The following is an 18,332-nucleotide window of genomic DNA, read 5'->3' as shown; positions in this document are numbered from 1 at the left end:
ACATATACGAAGTGTGTCGTTTTTAGTGAGAGGTGCAAATATCCGGACCCTGTTCTCTCCGTCGAGACCAGACTTGTAGAACTCGATAATCTGAACAACAAGCCGGCAACATTTGCATGTATCTTGGGATTGTCGGAGCTCCTGCAGAGTAGTCTTACCGTATACATCTTGGAGACATGCACATGTTGGGCACGTAGCGGGTTTTGTGCTGGAGACGCCATGCGATGAGGGTGGAAGAAGGAAAGAGTGTGCATCTGCTCCTCGGCTCTCGGACAGTCTGAGATTTTTCAGGCCAACAAGATCCCTGAGCATCAACTGCGTCAACGACATGTGTTCAGGCCTGTGACCCTGGGTTACTGTCCCGTCGGGAGCGACCGCAATAGTACCTGCTGGCAGCGCAATACCTGTTGGCTGGTCACTGCCATCATGTGTTGCCATCTCTCCAGACCTGGATATCTCATCCTTGATTGTGCTCCTTATGATCCAGGCTTCGAACGAAGCGCTGCTGCGATCATCACCCGGTTGCCCCAACTCTTGGAGCCTCTCGCGGAAGGCTGCATCATCGCGTAATGGATGTAGATCTTCTTCATAGAAAACTGACTCATCTTCTGAGTGTAAGAAGTCAGCCAAGTTGGGTGAGGTGACAAAGCCGTCATCCATTATAGGCGGCGAGGTGGGAGTTATTGAAACTTAAGAAGCAATGCAATGTGAAGAAGTGCTCCACGTTTGACTTTTCTCTCAGCAATGCTCCCAAACTACCAGAGAATTCCACCATTTGTAGGTTTCTTGCTACCCTTGAATGGAGTGGTATGATTAGTGGAAGGGAGAAATCATTTCATAAACAGCTGAAAGCTGAAAACGCCACACGGGTGACTTTCCAGATATCGTCAGCCCAAGCTGGAACAATAATTGTCATCGCGTTTACTTGAATGGGTAGCCTGTGTCTGCCTGGATGCTAGAGAGCGGCAAGGCTGATCAGGGGTGTTCTGATTGATCCATGCAGTGTTCAGCTGTCTTCGTGGCAACACTTCATTTCCTGGAGTCTTACGACGTGGTTCCACCACGGCCAAAGTAGCCAGACAAAGATGGTGAATGGAGGTAATCAATAAAATAACAGTTATGGCCTGTAATTCCCAACTGCTCTCTCTCCATGGTAGGCTATGTTAATTCCTCAGTGAGGTTAACAGTTATAAGACAATACCTTATAGTAAGTAACGCGTTTTTACTAAACCTTTGAGAATAATAAGATACGGGTAAATAGTGGTTGCCTTAATCTAATCACTTATCTTATCTAAGAGCTCCTCCCCTCACGTGATATGCCAGACTGCGAGTCCACATCGCTTAGTCAGCACAGTTTCAACAAGAACTCTAGGGTGGTTGAGCTTGTCTGGTTTACTGGCTGAATGGGTGGTAATATATCAGGTCAATTATCCCTCATTGACTTAATTCATTTGGTCATTTAGTTTTCTAAAGTCAGTTCCAAGTGCAAGAAAGGATCACGTGTAACATCAACTCCTTGCTGCTCCGAAACCACGAATGGTTGCTCACCTGCGCGGAGGCTTTAATATTCAACCATTTTCAGGCGCTTGAGGATCGCAAATGAATTGACACAGACTGGTACGCGCTCATTCCCAATTATCGCACTAATCAAAAGGTACAGAAACAGGCAGAACAAGGATTTATCGCCTTTCTAAGTTGAAATTAACCGTCTTGCATTGATACCATGGTGCTTCGTGTTAGAAGTCGAAGCCATGATGGGTGTGGCTGGGGTTGGGTAGTGGCTAAGGTAGCACACGTGACAGCACCGATCGGTATGTTCCTCAGACTCGCCGACGCTAGTCGGAGTCGGAGATTACGGATGCCGGGGAGAAAAAGATTTGTGCCCTGCGACCCACTTTGACACAACGGCTTGCTCCGTGTTTATGCATGCGGTTATACAATCCATCTTGCCCGATCACAAGTTAGCACATTGCATGCCCTGAGTTTTGCATAGGCCGAGCCGATCAAGCCTGCGTGTGATGGCGCCTTAACAGAATGGGGAGACCACCATACGGGAGAGGTTGGTCAATTCACTTGAAGTCGACCACTGGTCTCGCTGATGTAATTCACACACGCTTTACTTTCTCATGATTTTGTTTTACACCTTCCTCGAGCCAAGGGACTGCGCTCTCACCACCACCTTCTACTGCCAAGCCCCGAAGTCCACCGCTAGCATCTATTCCCCTGCACCTCTTTGAACATCCGGGAGATCTCTTGAGAGAGGTCCACTTGTTCAATCTCCGAAGTTTTCATTCTCCACCTGGAAACGGGCCTATTGGAGCTGCAACCATTCCTCCAACCCACACACCAAGCCCAGTTTCTTACTGTGCCTTCTTGTGGAAAGGACATCCAGGGGCGCTCATCTTCTTCTGAATATACTTGGAGTAGACCCGGTCAGTAGACCTAATGCTGTCTTTGCGCGACTTTGCCCCCTCCTCGTCCAGGGTCTCAATAGTAGTCCAGAATGATTCTCGCGGGTCTGGAAGAAACACCTCCGCGAACCACATCAAGGTTCGAACCAGAAAAACAATCAGCCACTTCAACAACGGATTCACAGGCTTTATTCGCATAGCCTCGAGCGTTGTTGGTAGCGAGAGCGCTTTGGGGAATGATGCGCCTAACCAACGCAGTCCCGGTGGAAAGTAGCGGAAGGCAAACTGATTCATAATCGCCAAGCCAACGTATTGCGCCCTCTCATCGAATTCTCGAGGAGTGTTTTCGTAGGTTTCGCAAAACTCGAGACAACCGTCAAAGTCATCAGGATAGCCTGACACAGTTGATCCGTCCTCCATGAAGAAGAGAGGTGTCATGTCCCGCCAGAAATGATGAGCTGCGATCTTTTCTTTCTCCGAGAATCCAGACAAGCCCAGCCGGAGACGTAATCGATGCATCAAGACGGCACTGAAAGTCATGACGTACACAAAGTCATCATTATCAGAGAAGTTGCCTGGGAATTGTCGAGCAAGAGCCGCGTGTATGTTGTTGACCTGGCGCACCGCCTCGCGACAGCGAGCATCACTTGGCCCGTAGTGCCACCACGTCATGTTGAAATTTTCCGTATCCTCGACACGTTGTGTTCCTCGCTTGACAACTTTTCCGCCGTCTGAGCGCCATACTGTCTGAGCTCCGTGAGGCGTGATGACGAAGTTGGGAAAGGTGAGAGAGTAAACGAGGTTATTCATAAAATCCGAGAGACGGTAGCAGGACATTAGGCGCCACATGAGCTCATAGTCTTTCTCAGGGTCAAGGCTCTCGATGGTGTTGGAGATCCAGTGGTACCCTCCTGGGGTAACTTGACGATGCATGGTTGCTGGAATGGTAAAGAAACAGGCGATGAATGATGATGGAATGAGGTTTTGCTTGGGGCTCGAACTTCAAATGTATATTCATTTGGCCTTTATAGCGAGTGTTCTAGTCGCATCTTTGAACCGAGCCGCCTGTGTCTCGGGATGATGCCGATAGTGCCCCGCCACGGTGTTTCTGGAGGGTTGAAGGGCCGCTTAGGCATCTTATGGAGACTTGTATGGGGTACTCTGAGCCTTGATATTTGCAAAACAATGCCTCTCGTCATATCTACAGACCCATATTTACCCCGCCAATGCACAAAGAGGGAAGGGCTTCCCTGTATTTAATCTTTAAATGGAAAAGCTCCTACAGATTAACTCGGGCCGGCCATCTGTACCCCGCATATCTCCCAACACCTGACAAGCAGTATCCTGGATACAGGGGTGAGAGGTTGCGTGACGGCAGTGCTACCGGCTATTACTGCTGAAGGTTAGATCATGAGAGTTCACCCTGTTGAAACGCGCAATTTGAAAGAGAGCCGACTCTGGGGTTGACTTGTAATACTGTGGTGTAACATGTATTTCATGTGCGAGCATAAGAGCGATTTTGATGACATGTAGGCAGGAGGGAGAAAGAGAACCAAGTTGTCAAAAGGCAGGATCTTTATTGTCAAGCTTGTGTGGCAGGACTTGCTTGTCCTTGAAATGATATTGTCACTGGCCTTCCCTGCTTCGTGTAATCCATAGAAAACTCTACAAGAACTACCATGGTTACAAATTCACCAATGGTTCCGTTCAAACCACCTCTGAAAGTCAACGGCAAAGAAATGCCCCAGTTCAATATCGTCTCCCAACCCAACCGCTGAAGCGTCAAACTCTGGCATCGTGGAAAACAGATCGGACTCGAGGTCAAAGTTTCCATTCTCGCTCCTGGAAATAGCTTCAGGTGCAGTAGACTGGCCAAATGAGCTGAGAGTCTGGGGTGACATTGAATCTAGCAAGATGGTGAGATACGGATTGCCTGAAGCACAGTGATTGACCCACCCCAAGCGTTTACTGCTCGTAGAAACTGCTGTAAAAAGTCGACGCAGCGTGATATGATCATGTTTTCAGTTCCCATTCGCAACAAGGCTTCTGAAGCTTGCGTAAGAGACCGTTTGGCACGCTCAAGGCGGTCGGTGTTGTGCACACCCTCTACATCGCTGTCTTGGAAGATGACGAGGCTTCCAAATATCGCCAGTGCTGCACTGAACGCTGTGTACCGTGAGCTCAACATGGTCCGGGTCTAGGATATCGTTGTGGAACCTACCGTAGTACAGAGAAAACCACCATGCACCAATCAAGTGGCGACCAAGATCCGGTCTCGTCAGTACTGTGTAAATGATCTCAATGATGTTCTCTGCTACCTGAACGAAAGTTCTGTCAAAGTTGGACTGCATATGGTTGACCGGAGCTGGGTTGCGAGTCGGGATCATAGGGTCTCTTAGCAGGGCACCCAATGACCGGATGAAAGTAGGTCGATGAAGGAGAAGCTGGACGTTGAGATATCTCAGGGTTAATATCAAGCGTACTCGCTCAGTTGTAAGGTCCTGGATCTCCCCCTCTCGTGGGAGGTCAGCTGAGCTGCGGAGGGATAACTGTGGAGGCAAGTTGGTTTGCCAATCTGTGAGCTCTTGTCCAAACTGGATTATTGAGGTCACCGTGACGGTTTCCGTTGGCTGCTCATCGCATCCGAGGTTACTGCCATATAATGTCGTGATAATTCTCCCCATGATTCTATACAAGTTTCTATCTCGGGTCAATGAGTCATTCACATATGAGTAAAATGGAAGGACTTGCATCGATGCGTTGAAGAAGCCTGTACTTAGGCTCTGTATCTCCTTGGGTACAGAAGCGCATGGAGGCAATGGTTTGGGAAGATCTAGACGTATGTACTCTTCAGGGATTGCGCATGGACGGCCGAAAGTCATGCTCAAGTTCCTATCAGACCAGTCAGTACTAAATCCCTGCAATTGATTCAGCTTGATGATGGGTCCAACCGACCTGTCAACTAAGATACATCCAAACCAAGTACGTTTTCTCATCTCTTGCTCCACTGGCGTGAACTTTGATGCAATATCTCTCGAGTGAAGCCCAATAGACATGGCAGCCTTGATAGCAAGGCCATGTATCGTCCATGTACGGACTGACCTCTGCGTACCTTGAAGATACTGGCTCATGAGCAACAGGTATTGAACTTTCCCCGTCAGTCATCAGAGAACAATGGACCCAAAGTGCTTGCCTTACCGATTTCAAGGGTAGTACCCCGAAACATCTGTGTTTGGCAAAGCTCACGAGCACGACGGTAGTACACGTCAGATTGCTCAAACCGATAGTCGCTTCCTGATTCCTCCCAACACGAGGTGCAAGTAGCCATGGCAAAGATCATATTCAGAAGTCCTAGCCAGGTACGGCGAACATTAGCTCTGAAACCACTTGCTCGAAAACGCTCATAGGTGTCAAGAAATGCCTCCTCATGGATGTAGGGAAACAAAAGGCCGGTGTTGGAAAAGTAGGCGCGAATGAGCCTTTGCATCTCGTGATCCGGGGGAAGAATGTTTGCGCTAATGTTATGGATATGGCTCAGAGCAGCGCCTGGTGATTTTGAAGTAAATGTGTTGAAAGTGTTTACGATACCACCTTCGTAAGTGCTGAATTCGGACGCCGAGGCTTGAGAGGATAGTCTGCGGTGAGCTGACTGTCTCTTTTTTATGGCCCGTAGTATGTGACGCATGAAGGCGATATTTGAGGATGGACCTAAACACATGATGTCAGTGATAAGTGTTGCGAATGCAGATACTTGGTCTCACCAAAGAAGCCACAGTCTTGCTCATCGACGAACGAAACCGCCATACCATCAGTCATGCTCTGGTCTATAGAGCTGTCATGACACCCTTCGATGTTCACTATTACATCACTGGACCGACAAGCGAGCGAATCCTGGTGGGCTTCGTCGCTCCCACTTTGGGCGTGGCCATCCTCAGTCGAAAGCCGGTCAGTCCTCAGGTCAAGTGAGCCCTGGCGAACCCCCCCAGTTCTTCTCCGGGCATCGCTCTCGACGGCTGCCAGCCGGCCATTCTGTAGTTCAAGCTTTGTTTCTAAGAGCTTGACTCTGGTCTCTAATGCAGCGAAGAGACTGCAAGAATTGTGTTAGCACATGGGAATCCACCGACTTATCGCGCTCACTCTTTTGGAACTAGGAGATTGGCCGAGGCCTCTTGCTGCTCATATAAACATTCAAATCCTAGCCGGTCACATGCATCGCATCTGGGTCGCCCGCCATTACACTGTAAGCTTGGTTAAGAAGGGTGTCTCTTCGAGATAGGCGGATGAGGCTGCTTACTCGCGATTTCCGAATGCGGCAAGCAGAGCAGGCTAGGGCCACTCGCCGCCTCTTCGGAGCTGGTTCGGGATTGTTGGCCCCATTCTGAGAAGTGGCCGTATTGGCGAATCCGGGTGAAGGGTCGTCGCGGGGTGTCATGGTATCAGGTGCAGCAAGAGGCACGGAGGGTCAGGAGAGGACGCCGGGGGAACATTGGGACGAAGCCGGTTCTTATGGGCCCATGTTTCCTACGAAGTCAACTGCCGAAATTTCCTTCGAAACCAGGGTGCGCCAAGGCTTGTTCCCAGCTCGCGGGGTAACTAGCTCGACACAAGCGTTTGCGACATGCCAATCAGAGAGGCCTGGCAATACTGTGGCGCTGTCATCCCCGGGGAACCATCGGGACTTGTTCCGGCCTTCCCGAGGATCCAACTCCACCATCAACGCATTATATCAAAGAACGATGCATTCGAATTGTGTTCTTCATAGTCGACAATATTTCAATTGTAGACATTTTTCAACATGAAGGTTACTTGGCAACGATTAATACGCTTTATCTCAACGGACGGACGCATCCTCCGTGGAGAACCGATTTTCCCCGGACCCGACTTTGACGTTGGAAACACAACAGAAGAAACAAATCTCAAGGCTAGAGTCATTGAAGGAGATGACATCTACGATGAGACAGGTAAAACTCGAGTCGCGGATGAAGTCGTTACTGTCAAGACACTGCTTGGACCGCTTGCCCCGACCGAGGTACCCATCCTTCGCTGCGTTGGGCTGAACTATGCTACCCACAGTAAGTCTGCTCTTGCCGGAAGCTGTAACAGGGGAGTTTAGCGAAATGTTTGAAAGCCCTAACTCGACAATAGTCCGTGAAGCTGGGCGCAAAGTACCGCCCTTTCCATCAATCTTTTTCAAGCCCCCAACGACAGTGACGGATCATGGAGTCGATGTCGTGATCCCAAAGATTGCACAGGATGATCAAGCTGATTATGAAGGAGAACTGGTAAGTCACCTTGCGTCCATGTAGCTTTCGACCACTGACATTTCCAGGTCATTGTCATCGGAAAAGATGCCAAGGACGTCAAAGAAAGCGAAGCCTTGGACTATGTCGCCGCTTACACCGCAGGAAACGACATTTCGTCACGTAAATGGCAGCGAGATCCAAACCGTGCCGGCGGCGTCCCACAATGGGGCTTCTCAAAGGGTTTCGACACGTTTGCCCCCTTGGGTCCTGTGCTCGTCTCATCCGCCTTGATCCCAGAGCCGAAAGCGCTTCACCTAAAGACAATTGTGGATGGGGAAGTGCGACAGTCAGCAGGAGTTGATGACCTTGTGTTTTCCATTCCGGCATTAATCGCGCATCTTTCTTCTGGCACTACACTTCAGAAGGGTAGTGTCATCATGACCGGAACTCCTGGCGGTAAGTTCTTTCCCCCGTCGAAGATGAGAGGACATGCTGACGAAATGGGCAATCAAGGAGTCGGGGCCGGACAAGATCCTCCTAAGTATCTTGTTCCAGGCACTAGGATGGAGGTCCAGATTAGCAAGATCGGCACTCTGAAGAATGGCGTTGAGTTTGTCTAGAACCGGCAGCTTCTGGAGATATGGATTAGTTAGAGGATACCTGATAGAATGGTCGTGAATAGAAGAACTGTTTGACCGCCCTGCTCTTGTTCTCAAGAGCATTCTACGCTGATCTTGTTAGGCCTAAGGCCTCGGACGTTCTTATTAGTTGCGGGTTGTAATGCTCTAGGAAAGCTATGAGATGTTTTACAGAATTGAGAAATTGTGGTTGTTTTTAATATCTATAGGGAATAGGTTAAGCGGCATCCCTTAGCTACATGCACAGCCACAGTATCCAACTGTGCAGGACCATTCCGACTTTTAAGATCTTGTTAACTGCACCGTGTACCTAATCAGAGGAGGATGCTACTTTAGCTCCCACTTTCTCAGTTGAAGTCCAGCGGTACTTACCTCATATCTCAAATCATAGATAAGCTAAACCTGGGCAGGTGGCGCAGCGATCGCACCCTGCAGAATTTCCAAATCAAGACATCCCTTCGCAATGCGAGTCGTCACTTCCACCAAACCGTCACCAGCTCGCCTAGTCAAGACCAACATTAAGCCTTTATTGCATTGCTGATTAATTATGCTGGATTGGGCGAGAAATGTTCCCCGTATCATGAATTACCTACCCAAAAGTCTCCTCCAACCGCCAATCACACGTGCTACAGGGTAGCGAAGCACCGATTCCAGTGCCTGCTCCCCCGGGACTACGCCAATGGCACTCTTATCATGCTCGGTACGTGAGCTCCCATGTCCCATTCAATTTGACTAATGGCGATAGGGCTTCTTAATTATAAATGGGCCAAGTATGGTGCTCCGAGCTTGATGGAAGACAAGCTTGTCGTCGCAGTGAATCTTGTTGCTGGATTATGGGCAGGCTACACGTATTACGATATCAGCATGTACATACCGCTTATGGCTCTGTGGGGAGCCCAGGTTATCACAGCGGTGGCGGCATTCCTGTGATGGGACTTGAGTCAAGGTTAATATCGAACGGCTTTTACAAAACGCTTGTCATACGCAATCAGCTCTAGCAACACCGCTGATCTTAACAAATCCAAAAAGTTTCATATTAAGGCTTCGGCCATGAGATAGACATTCATTGCTGGAGGCTGATCAAGTAGTAGAGGGTTGCAAAGGCTAATGGTGTCTGACAAGGCGAAGTGGTCTGGCCCTATCATCTAGTCGAGATATTGTAGTGTTATGGCAGCAAGTGAAAAGCGACAACACTCGAGTCTCTTATTCACTAAATATTTTCGACGAGAATCCGATGTTGTGTGGTATTGGGTCTCATGAGGTCATGATGTGCTCCTTTTTCTTGTACGCAGCATTCTCAAAGCAAGGAAATACACAACTTCACGATTCCGTACAAAAAGTAAAAGCGACCAGATACATTCAAGCACCTGGCAAGTAGTTCGCGCCGGCTCTCTCCTGTATGTTCAATATGAACTTAGGCGTGGTGCGAGATAGTTGGTCCCTCATAGTGCTTCCGTGCGTAGACAATCCAGTTCAGAACTGCCAGTACAAATGTCACAAACAGAACAACACTAGCATAATCTTTATTTTGTCAGCGTGTCCCAATCAAAATAGCCGGTAGTGAGAATTTACTCATGCTTGAGCCCGTCGTCGGAAAAGTCGGCGGGAAGTTGAAGAAGATGATCTCGATGACCGAAAAGATTACCACCGTCATGTTTGCAGTCCACCCCACCCAGTTGGGAAGCTGGATGGAACGACCGGGGGGCAAAACATCCGCAGACCGTTTCCGAAGCATCAGAAGTAGGGCCGGGATGGAGAATGAGAGCATCTGAAGGATGATGCTGGATCCTGCGACGGCGTTGAAGGCCACGGAAGAACCAAGGTAGATACACCCAAGAATGAAGACGATGAACGCGTTCGCTACAAGGCCCCATACAGGTACCTGGAGTTTCGGGTGGATAACAGCGAGATGCCTTCCGCCAAGCAGGCCGCCGTCTTGGGCAAAGGCCCACGTCATGCGAGATGCTGTCTGGACGATGGCATTGATGGCGAACAAGGTGAGGATGAACAGTGCTGCGAGGAAGATGGTGGCGGCTGTCGTGCTCCGGGTTGCTTGGCGCCAAAGGGCATAGATTGGTATGCTGATCATTACCACATCGTTAGTATAGAGGTTAAAGTTGGAGGTCTGGTTTGTGGCCTAGTTTCCTTACTTCGTATGAACCAGCTCGTCCAGGTCAGTGATGCCATAGCACATGGCGATGCTGAATGCCACTCCAGTCACGGACCCCATGATGCTTGTGGAGATCAAGGCTTGAGGGACAGTCTTCTCGGGGTTGAAGCACTCTTCAGCAAGGTGCATCGCGCCATCTAACCCGAGAAACATGACGGCGGGTGTCACCAAGCCAGTCAAGAATGTGACTCCGTCAGGCCAGCCAGCATTGTTCTCGAAATTGTCCCAAACGAAGGACGATGGCTGCTTATCAGCACGAACCAGGCATGTGACGGATATAGTGAGAAAGGCAAAGAGGCTAAGAAAGACTGCTTTGGTCAGCCAGCTTGTCTCTGCAACGGAGTACTGACACTTACATCCAACCTCGTGGATCCAGATCGTCTTTTTAAGAAGCAGCAAGTTGTAAATATGTATGGCGATGTTGAGAGCTTGGAAAACGAGAAAGTAGTGCCAGTTCTTGGGGGTGTAGTCATTGGAGTAGTAGGCCGGGAAGGATAGCAATATTTGGCTTGCAAGAATGGTAACCGCGCCGGCGAGGAAAACCCATGAGCATGTTCCAGCAAAGCCACAGACATACGAGATGCCCCTGCTCAGCCTTTTCGGCGCGAGGATGGAGGAGAAATGATACTGCCCTCCGGCTGTGGGATACACACTGGCCAACTCTGCAAGCGTGAGAGCAACGGCAAAGTACACGGCAGCAACAACCATGATTCCATAGATGACGGTGAATGTTCCACCGGCCGAAATTGCGACGGCAAAGCTCGAGGCGAGAGCGGCCCAGCTGTTGCAGATGTTGAAGGCCAGCGAGACCATGCTCAGCCCGCTAATGTCGCGTTTGATGTGGCCCGTGGTTCCGTACGGGGCGACTGTTGTCTCCCCAGAGGTGCCGATCTGGGTAGAGGGTCGACGCTCCTGGGAGCTTTTGGGGGAGAATTTGTCCGTGACGGGAGAGGCCATGATGGGGAGGAAGATAAGTCTTCAGGTCACTTGACGGCTGCCATTGACAATAGCGTACGAACAGTAATATAAGTACTTTTTACCAGACGCGTCCCGTCGTCGACGGACGCCGTCCTTACTGGCGAGGTGTATCACGACGAAACCTTATCTCGCGCATGTTCTGATGGCTTGCCTTGTTGAACCTAGGGAGCCGATAACAGAGTCGACAGCGATAGAATGCGGAAGAATTACTCTATCTATCAGCAGAGGCTTCACGGGGATGATTAGCTTTCTCAAGGGAGCGGCAAGGGGGAGGCTATCGAGGCAGAATTGCTTGATTGGCCCTCCGAGGTTGCGGTAGAATTACCAGTCTAAGTTAGTCGATGGGACCATGTCTGTTGACGCCGTTGATAGGGCAGCATCCGACACTCGGCCATACCCTCCCGAAAACTAGATGCTGATGCAACTTGCCGTGACCGATATGCTCCATGTCCCGGCTTCTCCGAGGGGCAAGTCTGGGGTGAATCCTGGGGTAACAGGTAGCCATTCTGTTAGTTCACCCCGCTTGCAAACATCAGGGGGGATGCCCAGCTTTTCATGTCTCGATGCCGAATGTCACTGCCGAAGGCCAAGCCGCTTGATGATCCATGCTGCGGGCTGCTGGAGACAGGAGCGGAGTGATCATTCTTAGCCAAACACCTCATACAGATGATGTTGCAAGAGATAGAATGCGGGGAGGGTGGACGCCGGTGAGTCGGATATGGTTTTTACGGCTGGACTTTGTGGATGAGTTACTTTACGACCATTTAAATTTTACAAATAATGAAAAACGACGTTGGCCGTGTCAATCGTTAAATAAGACAATTGATCTGGCATCTCTGTCGTATCTCCGCCCGCCTACTTCACAAACTACTCGTACTCTACTTGAATGTATCCCCTCTCAGCCTTGAAGTCTACAGCAATATGCCCGCCTCTACAACCCCAGTCGAAGACACCCTCAGCACCAGTGGCCCTGTCCCCCTCATATTGGATGGCAAGCAAGTCCATCTGGATGAAACTTTCGATGTCATTCGTCCAGATACCGGAAAGATTGCTCATAAATCTAGCAATGCCGGTGTTGCTCAGGCCCTCTCCGCTGTTCGCGCTGCAGCTACTGCGTTTGACTCGTGGAGCTTGACTCCTCCTGGGGAGCGCCGGCAAGTCTTTTTGAACGCGGTCAGAATTATCGATCAGAGGGCGTCGGAGCTCAAAACTTACATGAAGGTCGAGACGGGTTGTGGCGAGGCATGGGCCAACTTCAACGTGCATGCCGCCAAGGGGCACGTCCTCGATTGCGCAGGAAGGATCGCGGCCGTGGAGGGAAGCATCCCGACTCTTGATGGCGCCAATGTTGGAGCTCTTATCGTCAAGGAGCCGTACGGAGTTATCTTGGCCATGGCACCATGGTGAGTTTCAGAGACTCAAGATCCCTGGCTTCCACTGACATCAACAGGAACGCACCGTATGCGCTAGGTTTCAGAGCTGTCATTTGGGCCATCGCCGCTGGCAATACTGTGGTCTTGAAAGGCTCGGAGCTTAGCCCTCGTTGCTACTGGGCAGTCTGCTCGGTCCTCGAAGAGGCTGGTCTTCCCAGCAATGTCCTGAACTACATCACTTGCTCCCCAGTCAACGCCCCGAGTGTCACCAGGGCCATCATAGATAGCCCCGAGGTTAAAAAGATAAACTTCACCGGTAGCACCGCCGTGGGTCGCATCATTGCACAGATGGCAGCGTCCAACCTGAAGCCTATTCTGCTGGAGCTCGGTGGAAAGGCTCCTGCGATTGTCTGTGAAGACGCTGATCTCGACGTTGCAGCCAAGGAGTGCGTGTTGGGTGCCTTTCTGCACTCTGGCCAGATTTGCATGAGCACCGAGCGCATCCTGGTTCAAGAGAGGGTCAAACAAGAGTTTGGGGAGAGGCTGAAAGAGTGGGTGACCCGGATGTTCCCTTCCTCTGGTGCCGCGCCAATTCTCATCACTAGCAATGCTGCGGCCAGGAACAAGAGTCTCGTAGCAGACGCAGTTTCAAAGGGAGCGGAACTTGTTTGTGGCCAGGCAACAGGCGAGGCTGAAGGGACATGGTTGAGGCCAATCATCGTCGGCAACGTCAAGCCAGGCATGGAGATGTACGAAAAGGAGTCATTCGGGCCCACCGTGTCTTTGATCGCGTTTGGCACCGAGGAAGAGGCCCTGCGCATCGCAAATGATACAGACTATGGGCTCAGCTCGGCCATCTTCACGCGGGACCTGAGAAGGGCCTTGCGTCTGGCCAAGAAGATTGAGACGGGCGCCGTGCACATTAACCGCATGACAGTCCAGGATGAGGCTGTCTTGCCACATGGAGGAGCCAAGGCGAGCGGTTTTGGAAGATTCAATGCTGGGTTGTCGGAGTGGCTGAGGACTAAGAATATCACGTATGATCTCTAAGTACACAGCCTAGGTATATAGCACTCACACCGGAATACAGTTGACAATGCTCCCCGTCACTGATGTAGATCGTAAGTAAATGTCTCGAAAAGTGAAGCACTCACGTACCTTTCTCACTCCACTCGAGCCAAGGGGCGCCCGGATCATTATCCCTGATTTCCCAAACGTGGTGCAGACTCCCAATGAGCTTCGAGTGCTGGTTGAACCAGTACCCAGTCGAATGCAGCCGACCCATCAGGGACTCCAGTCGCTCTCGCGCTGACATGTCAACTGCCTCGCATCCAGCGGTGTAGAGTGGAAAGACGACGTTGTTTAATGTGCGAGAATGCCTGTCGATGTTGCTGAGTCGTTCGCAGATGTTGTTCACATGGCGGCGAACAATCTGTGTGGTCCAGGGCAGGTCTCTCACTCGAGTATAGTAGAGGAGAAATGCTGCCGAGTATATCGCTTCGTTGAGGTTCACGAGGTCTGCGTGTTCCCATACTCCCTTCTCCCAAGCAGCGAGGTCTATTTCCCTCGCGGTTAGCAAATCCTTTTCCAGCTTGCTGGCCTGCTGATCCCAAGCGTCCTCGGATCCCAGCCCGAGCGCGGCTTTGTGCCGCTTGCGCTCTCGTATTAGTCTTCCTATTTCGAGTAGGGGGTTGATCAACCTATGTGAAAAGGTATACAAGGGATGAATAACCCAAGAACCGAATTGCTTGCTGAAATCTGTCTCCAGCTCTCCTCCATGGAACTCTATGACATGGTCCCCAAGGCTGGCTGGGAGGTCGATGGAAGTTGGAGAGCAGTGTGTACAGATGTAAGACCAGCGAAGTAGATGCAAGACAACCTCATAGTTGGCGTCAGGCTGGCCTTGTGCTTGGGATTCAGCCATGAAGGCAGCCGCACTCCGAGCCAGTGCGAGCAGATTAGTCTCTGTCTGAGTATCCAAGAGTGTTAGCAGAGTCGCAGTGGCAATCGTCTCGATGAGGCTTTGGGGTTTTCCATTGTCACCCAATCGACTGACACACAGAGCTTCTGAGGATTGCTGCACGAGCTTCGACGCCCGGGCAGCAAAGACAGGCCGTTCGGAATGCTTGCTATACAGAAAGGCCGACAACCCTAGAACAGCAAGCCTAAGTGGCACAGAGTAGGCCGCCATTGATGCTAAGATGGTCTTATAGGGATTCTCAGATGTTCCCAGAGGTCCCGTGGTTGTGGGTTCCCAGCATTGGAACATTTGACTCCCGCGCTCAACAAAGTAGGACCACAGGAACCTATCAAGGGGAGACTGTGATAGCTCGGATGGGAGTGGTATGAGCGAAGCAGCGATCGAATGTGGCGGGTGATCTCGATACCGAGAGAGAGTATTTATTGTTGTGGCGTCTTGGCTTGAACAATCTTGATGTTCCGTTGACAGGACATCCTCTGAGTCAAGGTTGGTGAAGCGATGATAATCCACTTCTATACAGGCCGATTGTAGCTCAGGGGCGGAAGCCACCGGGAAGTCCATCGGTAGGCCGAGGCTTAAAGGCTCCAACAATGAGCAGTCGGTGTTGGGCAGGGGTGAGAACTCAGCCACCTCATCCAAACCAAACGCATCTCTGGAATCAAGGCTCAACCCCGGATCTGGAGAGGGTAGTTTAAGGCAGGAGCTTGACCATTGTTCCTTTGTACCGCCTGAGACAGTGTTATTCAAGAGTTCGCGCAGTAATGGCCAATGCCTACCTTGTCGCTTCCATTGCTTGAATGTGCGCAACTCACACACCTTGTTTCGTTTTTCGCATTGAGAGCAGGCAGGCTTCCTCTGATCGCACTAAGAGGTCTGAGCGGTTGACCATTTACTGGGGTACTGGTGGCACTACCTTGCGTTTGCTCCTCATGCACGATAGGCAAGCGCCTTGATTCCGTTGAGGATTACGTGATGACATGTGAAGAGGATGGATCCAGCCAGTTTTCGACATGTCAAAAGAAACAAAAGTAGATGGTAATAGCAGATGAAAGGGGCAGGTTTCGTTATCTGCGGGGTTTCCTACGTAAACAACACTGACGTTGGTCAGCGGCTAGGGATTCCGGCCAACTAACCTGTTTGGGTTTCAAATATAGCCAAGCCTGGAGATGGCTTCTAGCTACGTCGGGAACCGTGGTTGCCGCGGACGTCGTCACCCCAAATCATGACAAGGTTAGACCGTCTGGTGCGACTGACGAGCATCCTGTCGCGCCTGCGGTAGAATTACTTGATGGAGCTAGCTCACTGCTAGCGGCGCGATGACACCCCTGTGGGGCAACGGAGGTGGTCCTCCTCGGAAGGGTCCAAGACTGCTCAACCTGAGCCTCGGTCTTTCGGACTACCGGTATTTCGGCCACCGGGATGCTTTTGCCTCAACATTCAGGATAGTTTGGCGACAGACCTGACCTGCTCTAGAGATTTACCTACTCAGCAACCTTCTCCCCTGATCAGGAAATACTGCCGCAGTGGCTCTAGAAGCATCTGTTCTGTCTAAAGCCTTGCTCTAATCTGGAAATACTGCCGCAGGCCTCAATGTACACAATTCATATGATTAACGTCGATACCATATATCAGACGCGTTGGTACAGCGTCTGTTGATATCTGTTCATCCTCCCGAGATTAACAACAATCTGACACAAACATCACGGCTAAAGCTCTTGCAACCATGTCTCCTTCAGCGACGAAGAAGACTGTCCCTGAGTTCTCTCCGAGAGTCAAGGAACTGCTTGATCTCGAGGAGCAATATTCTGCTGGTGGTATATTTCCACTTCCAGCATTCATCAAGAGCGGGCAAGGCTCTACCCTCAAGGTATATCTCTTCTGATGTTAGAGCTATTCACGTCGCTGAATCATTCCGACCAGGATGTCGACGGCAGAGAGATCTTGGACTTTGTCTGCATGATGAGTGCGACAAACTTGGGGCAGAGTCAGCCAGTGGTTGTTGAGGCCATGCAGCGAGCAGTGCAAGAGAGTAAGTTCAGGTTTGGACCCTGTTTGTTGACTCGATCGATGGCTAACATGGCCAACCCGATAGTAACTCTCGCAAATATTGCCACAAAGGTAGCTGAATGGCCTGAGTTCTGCAAAGAAATGTGCCAGAGGCTCGGATACGACAAGATGGTTGGAATGGTCTCCGGCACTGAGGGTGCAGATTCAGCCATCAAGTTTGTCCGCAAATGGGGCATCAAGGTCAAGGGGATCAGACCTGCCGAAGTACTCGTTCTGGGTGTTTCTGACAACTATCACGGCGTTGCATCAGGGGTCTGGCCCATCATGAACGATATGGGACAAGCGTCAGGCATGTCGGACCTCTCCCCTCTGTATTTTTCTCTCAAAGAGATCTGGGCGCAAGTGTAGTTGGACAATTTCTAACAGTAATCTCTAGACTACGGTATTACCAGCGAGAACCTTAGAAACACCCACCCTGACACGGGCAAGCTACTACGCTACGGCTCCGTCCAGGACTTTGAAGAAGTGCTTGATGCTCATCACGGCAGGATCGCCGCCGTCATTATGGAGTGCATCCATGGCAAGAAACCGTGCGTCCCCTAGAATCCCCGATCTCTACTAAAACTAACGGCCTAGAACATTTGAGGAGGAACTGAGCTTCGCTATCGGGGTGAGGAAGCTTTGCAAAAAGTACAACATCCTCTTCGTCGCCGACGAGGTTCGGATGGGCTGCGGGAAGACGGGCAAGTTCCTCTGCTCCGACTGGATGGGCCCTGAAAACAAGCCCGACATTGTCGTGATGGGAAAGTCGATCACGGCCGGCGCATATCCAGCTTCATACATCATGGGCAAGGCCGAGGTGATGGACCTGATTGGTGGCTACGAGGCTGTAGCAACCTTTGGCATGGCGCCGCAGGCAATCGCTGCGACTCGTGCTGCTCTGAGCGTCATGAACAGCGAGAAGCTTGTCGAGAGAGCTCACTGGATCGATGCGGTCTGGAAGGAAGAGACCAAGTCGTGGAACTACCCGTGGGTCGAGTACATCACCAACAGGGGCGCCGATATGGGCATATTCCTCAATGAGACGGAAGACGGGAGGATTACGGGGCGGAAGTTTGGGATGTTGTGCTATCACAAGGGATTACTCTGCTATCCTGATGGAAACCGCATCAGGTTGGGTGTTGCACTCAACATTACGGAACGGGAGTTCCGCAAAGGTTTGGCCATCTTGAAGGAGGCCTTAGAGGAGGTTGGAGAATACGACGAGATCAACACTGGTCCGCCAATGAGAGGCATTCGCCCGAGCATGTAAGGTCTGGACGATACGAGTCGGGTAGCTAGTTGTGCCGGTGCCATAACAAAGAAGCTGAGTGTCTCAAATGACTACTAATCCACTGTCTTTTTTAACTTCCTCTCAGAATTAAACAAAAGAGCACTTTTTTTAGTTGTAACTTTAAGTAATTAAGCTAAGTAATTAATTATTTTATTAATAAAATAAAATAAAGCCTAAGCCACCCTCGATAAAAGCGGC

At 50.6% G+C, this 18,332-nt stretch overlaps 5 protein-coding genes across 5 annotated transcripts; 3 read left to right on the top strand and 2 right to left on the bottom strand.

Annotated features, from left to right (window-relative positions):
- Positions 1 to 2,360: 2,360 nt before the first annotated feature.
- Positions 2,361 to 3,344, bottom strand: LRP88_14565 (uncharacterized protein; the record flags this gene model as incomplete). The annotated part of the gene is made up of 1 exon (XM_083250905.1): positions 2,361 to 3,344. One exon carries the CDS (start codon positions 3,342 to 3,344, stop codon positions 2,361 to 2,363), a length of 984 nt encoding a protein of 327 aa, XP_083093305.1.
- A 3,862-nt stretch (positions 3,345 to 7,206) lies between these two features.
- Positions 7,207 to 8,274, top strand: LRP88_14564 (fumarylacetoacetate hydrolase family protein; the record flags this gene model as incomplete). Its single annotated transcript, XM_083250904.1, has 4 exons — positions 7,207 to 7,483; positions 7,557 to 7,693; positions 7,741 to 8,110; positions 8,168 to 8,274. 4 exons carry the CDS (start codon positions 7,207 to 7,209, stop codon positions 8,272 to 8,274), a joined length of 891 nt encoding a protein of 296 aa, XP_083093304.1.
- Positions 8,275 to 9,706: 1,432 nt separating this feature from the next.
- LRP88_14563 (uncharacterized protein) lies at positions 9,707 to 11,419 on the bottom strand (the record flags this gene model as incomplete). The annotated part of the gene is made up of 4 exons (XM_083250903.1): positions 9,707 to 9,813; positions 9,865 to 10,373; positions 10,443 to 10,770; positions 10,819 to 11,419. 4 exons carry the CDS (start codon positions 11,417 to 11,419, stop codon positions 9,707 to 9,709), a joined length of 1,545 nt encoding a protein of 514 aa, XP_083093303.1.
- A 942-nt stretch (positions 11,420 to 12,361) lies between these two features.
- On the top strand, positions 12,362 to 13,863 carry LRP88_14562 (Aldehyde/histidinol dehydrogenase; the record flags this gene model as incomplete). Its single annotated transcript, XM_083250902.1, has 2 exons — positions 12,362 to 12,843; positions 12,891 to 13,863. 2 exons carry the CDS (start codon positions 12,362 to 12,364, stop codon positions 13,861 to 13,863), a joined length of 1,455 nt encoding a protein of 484 aa, XP_083093302.1.
- A 2,654-nt stretch (positions 13,864 to 16,517) lies between these two features.
- LRP88_14561 (uncharacterized protein) lies at positions 16,518 to 18,113 on the top strand (the record flags this gene model as incomplete). Its single annotated transcript, XM_083250901.1, has 5 exons — positions 16,518 to 16,661; positions 16,715 to 16,823; positions 16,887 to 17,078; positions 17,238 to 17,370; positions 17,438 to 18,113. 5 exons carry the CDS (start codon positions 16,518 to 16,520, stop codon positions 18,111 to 18,113), a joined length of 1,254 nt encoding a protein of 417 aa, XP_083093301.1.
- Positions 18,114 to 18,332: the final 219 nt, after the last annotated feature.

Source organism: Fusarium phalaenopsidis, assembly GCF_050370095.1.
Source record: "Fusarium phalaenopsidis strain FUZ10S chromosome Unknown contig_32372, whole genome shotgun sequence".
NCBI lineage: Eukaryota > Fungi > Ascomycota > Sordariomycetes > Hypocreales > Nectriaceae > Fusarium > Fusarium phalaenopsidis.
This window is presented reverse-complemented; position numbering and strand designations above follow the sequence as displayed.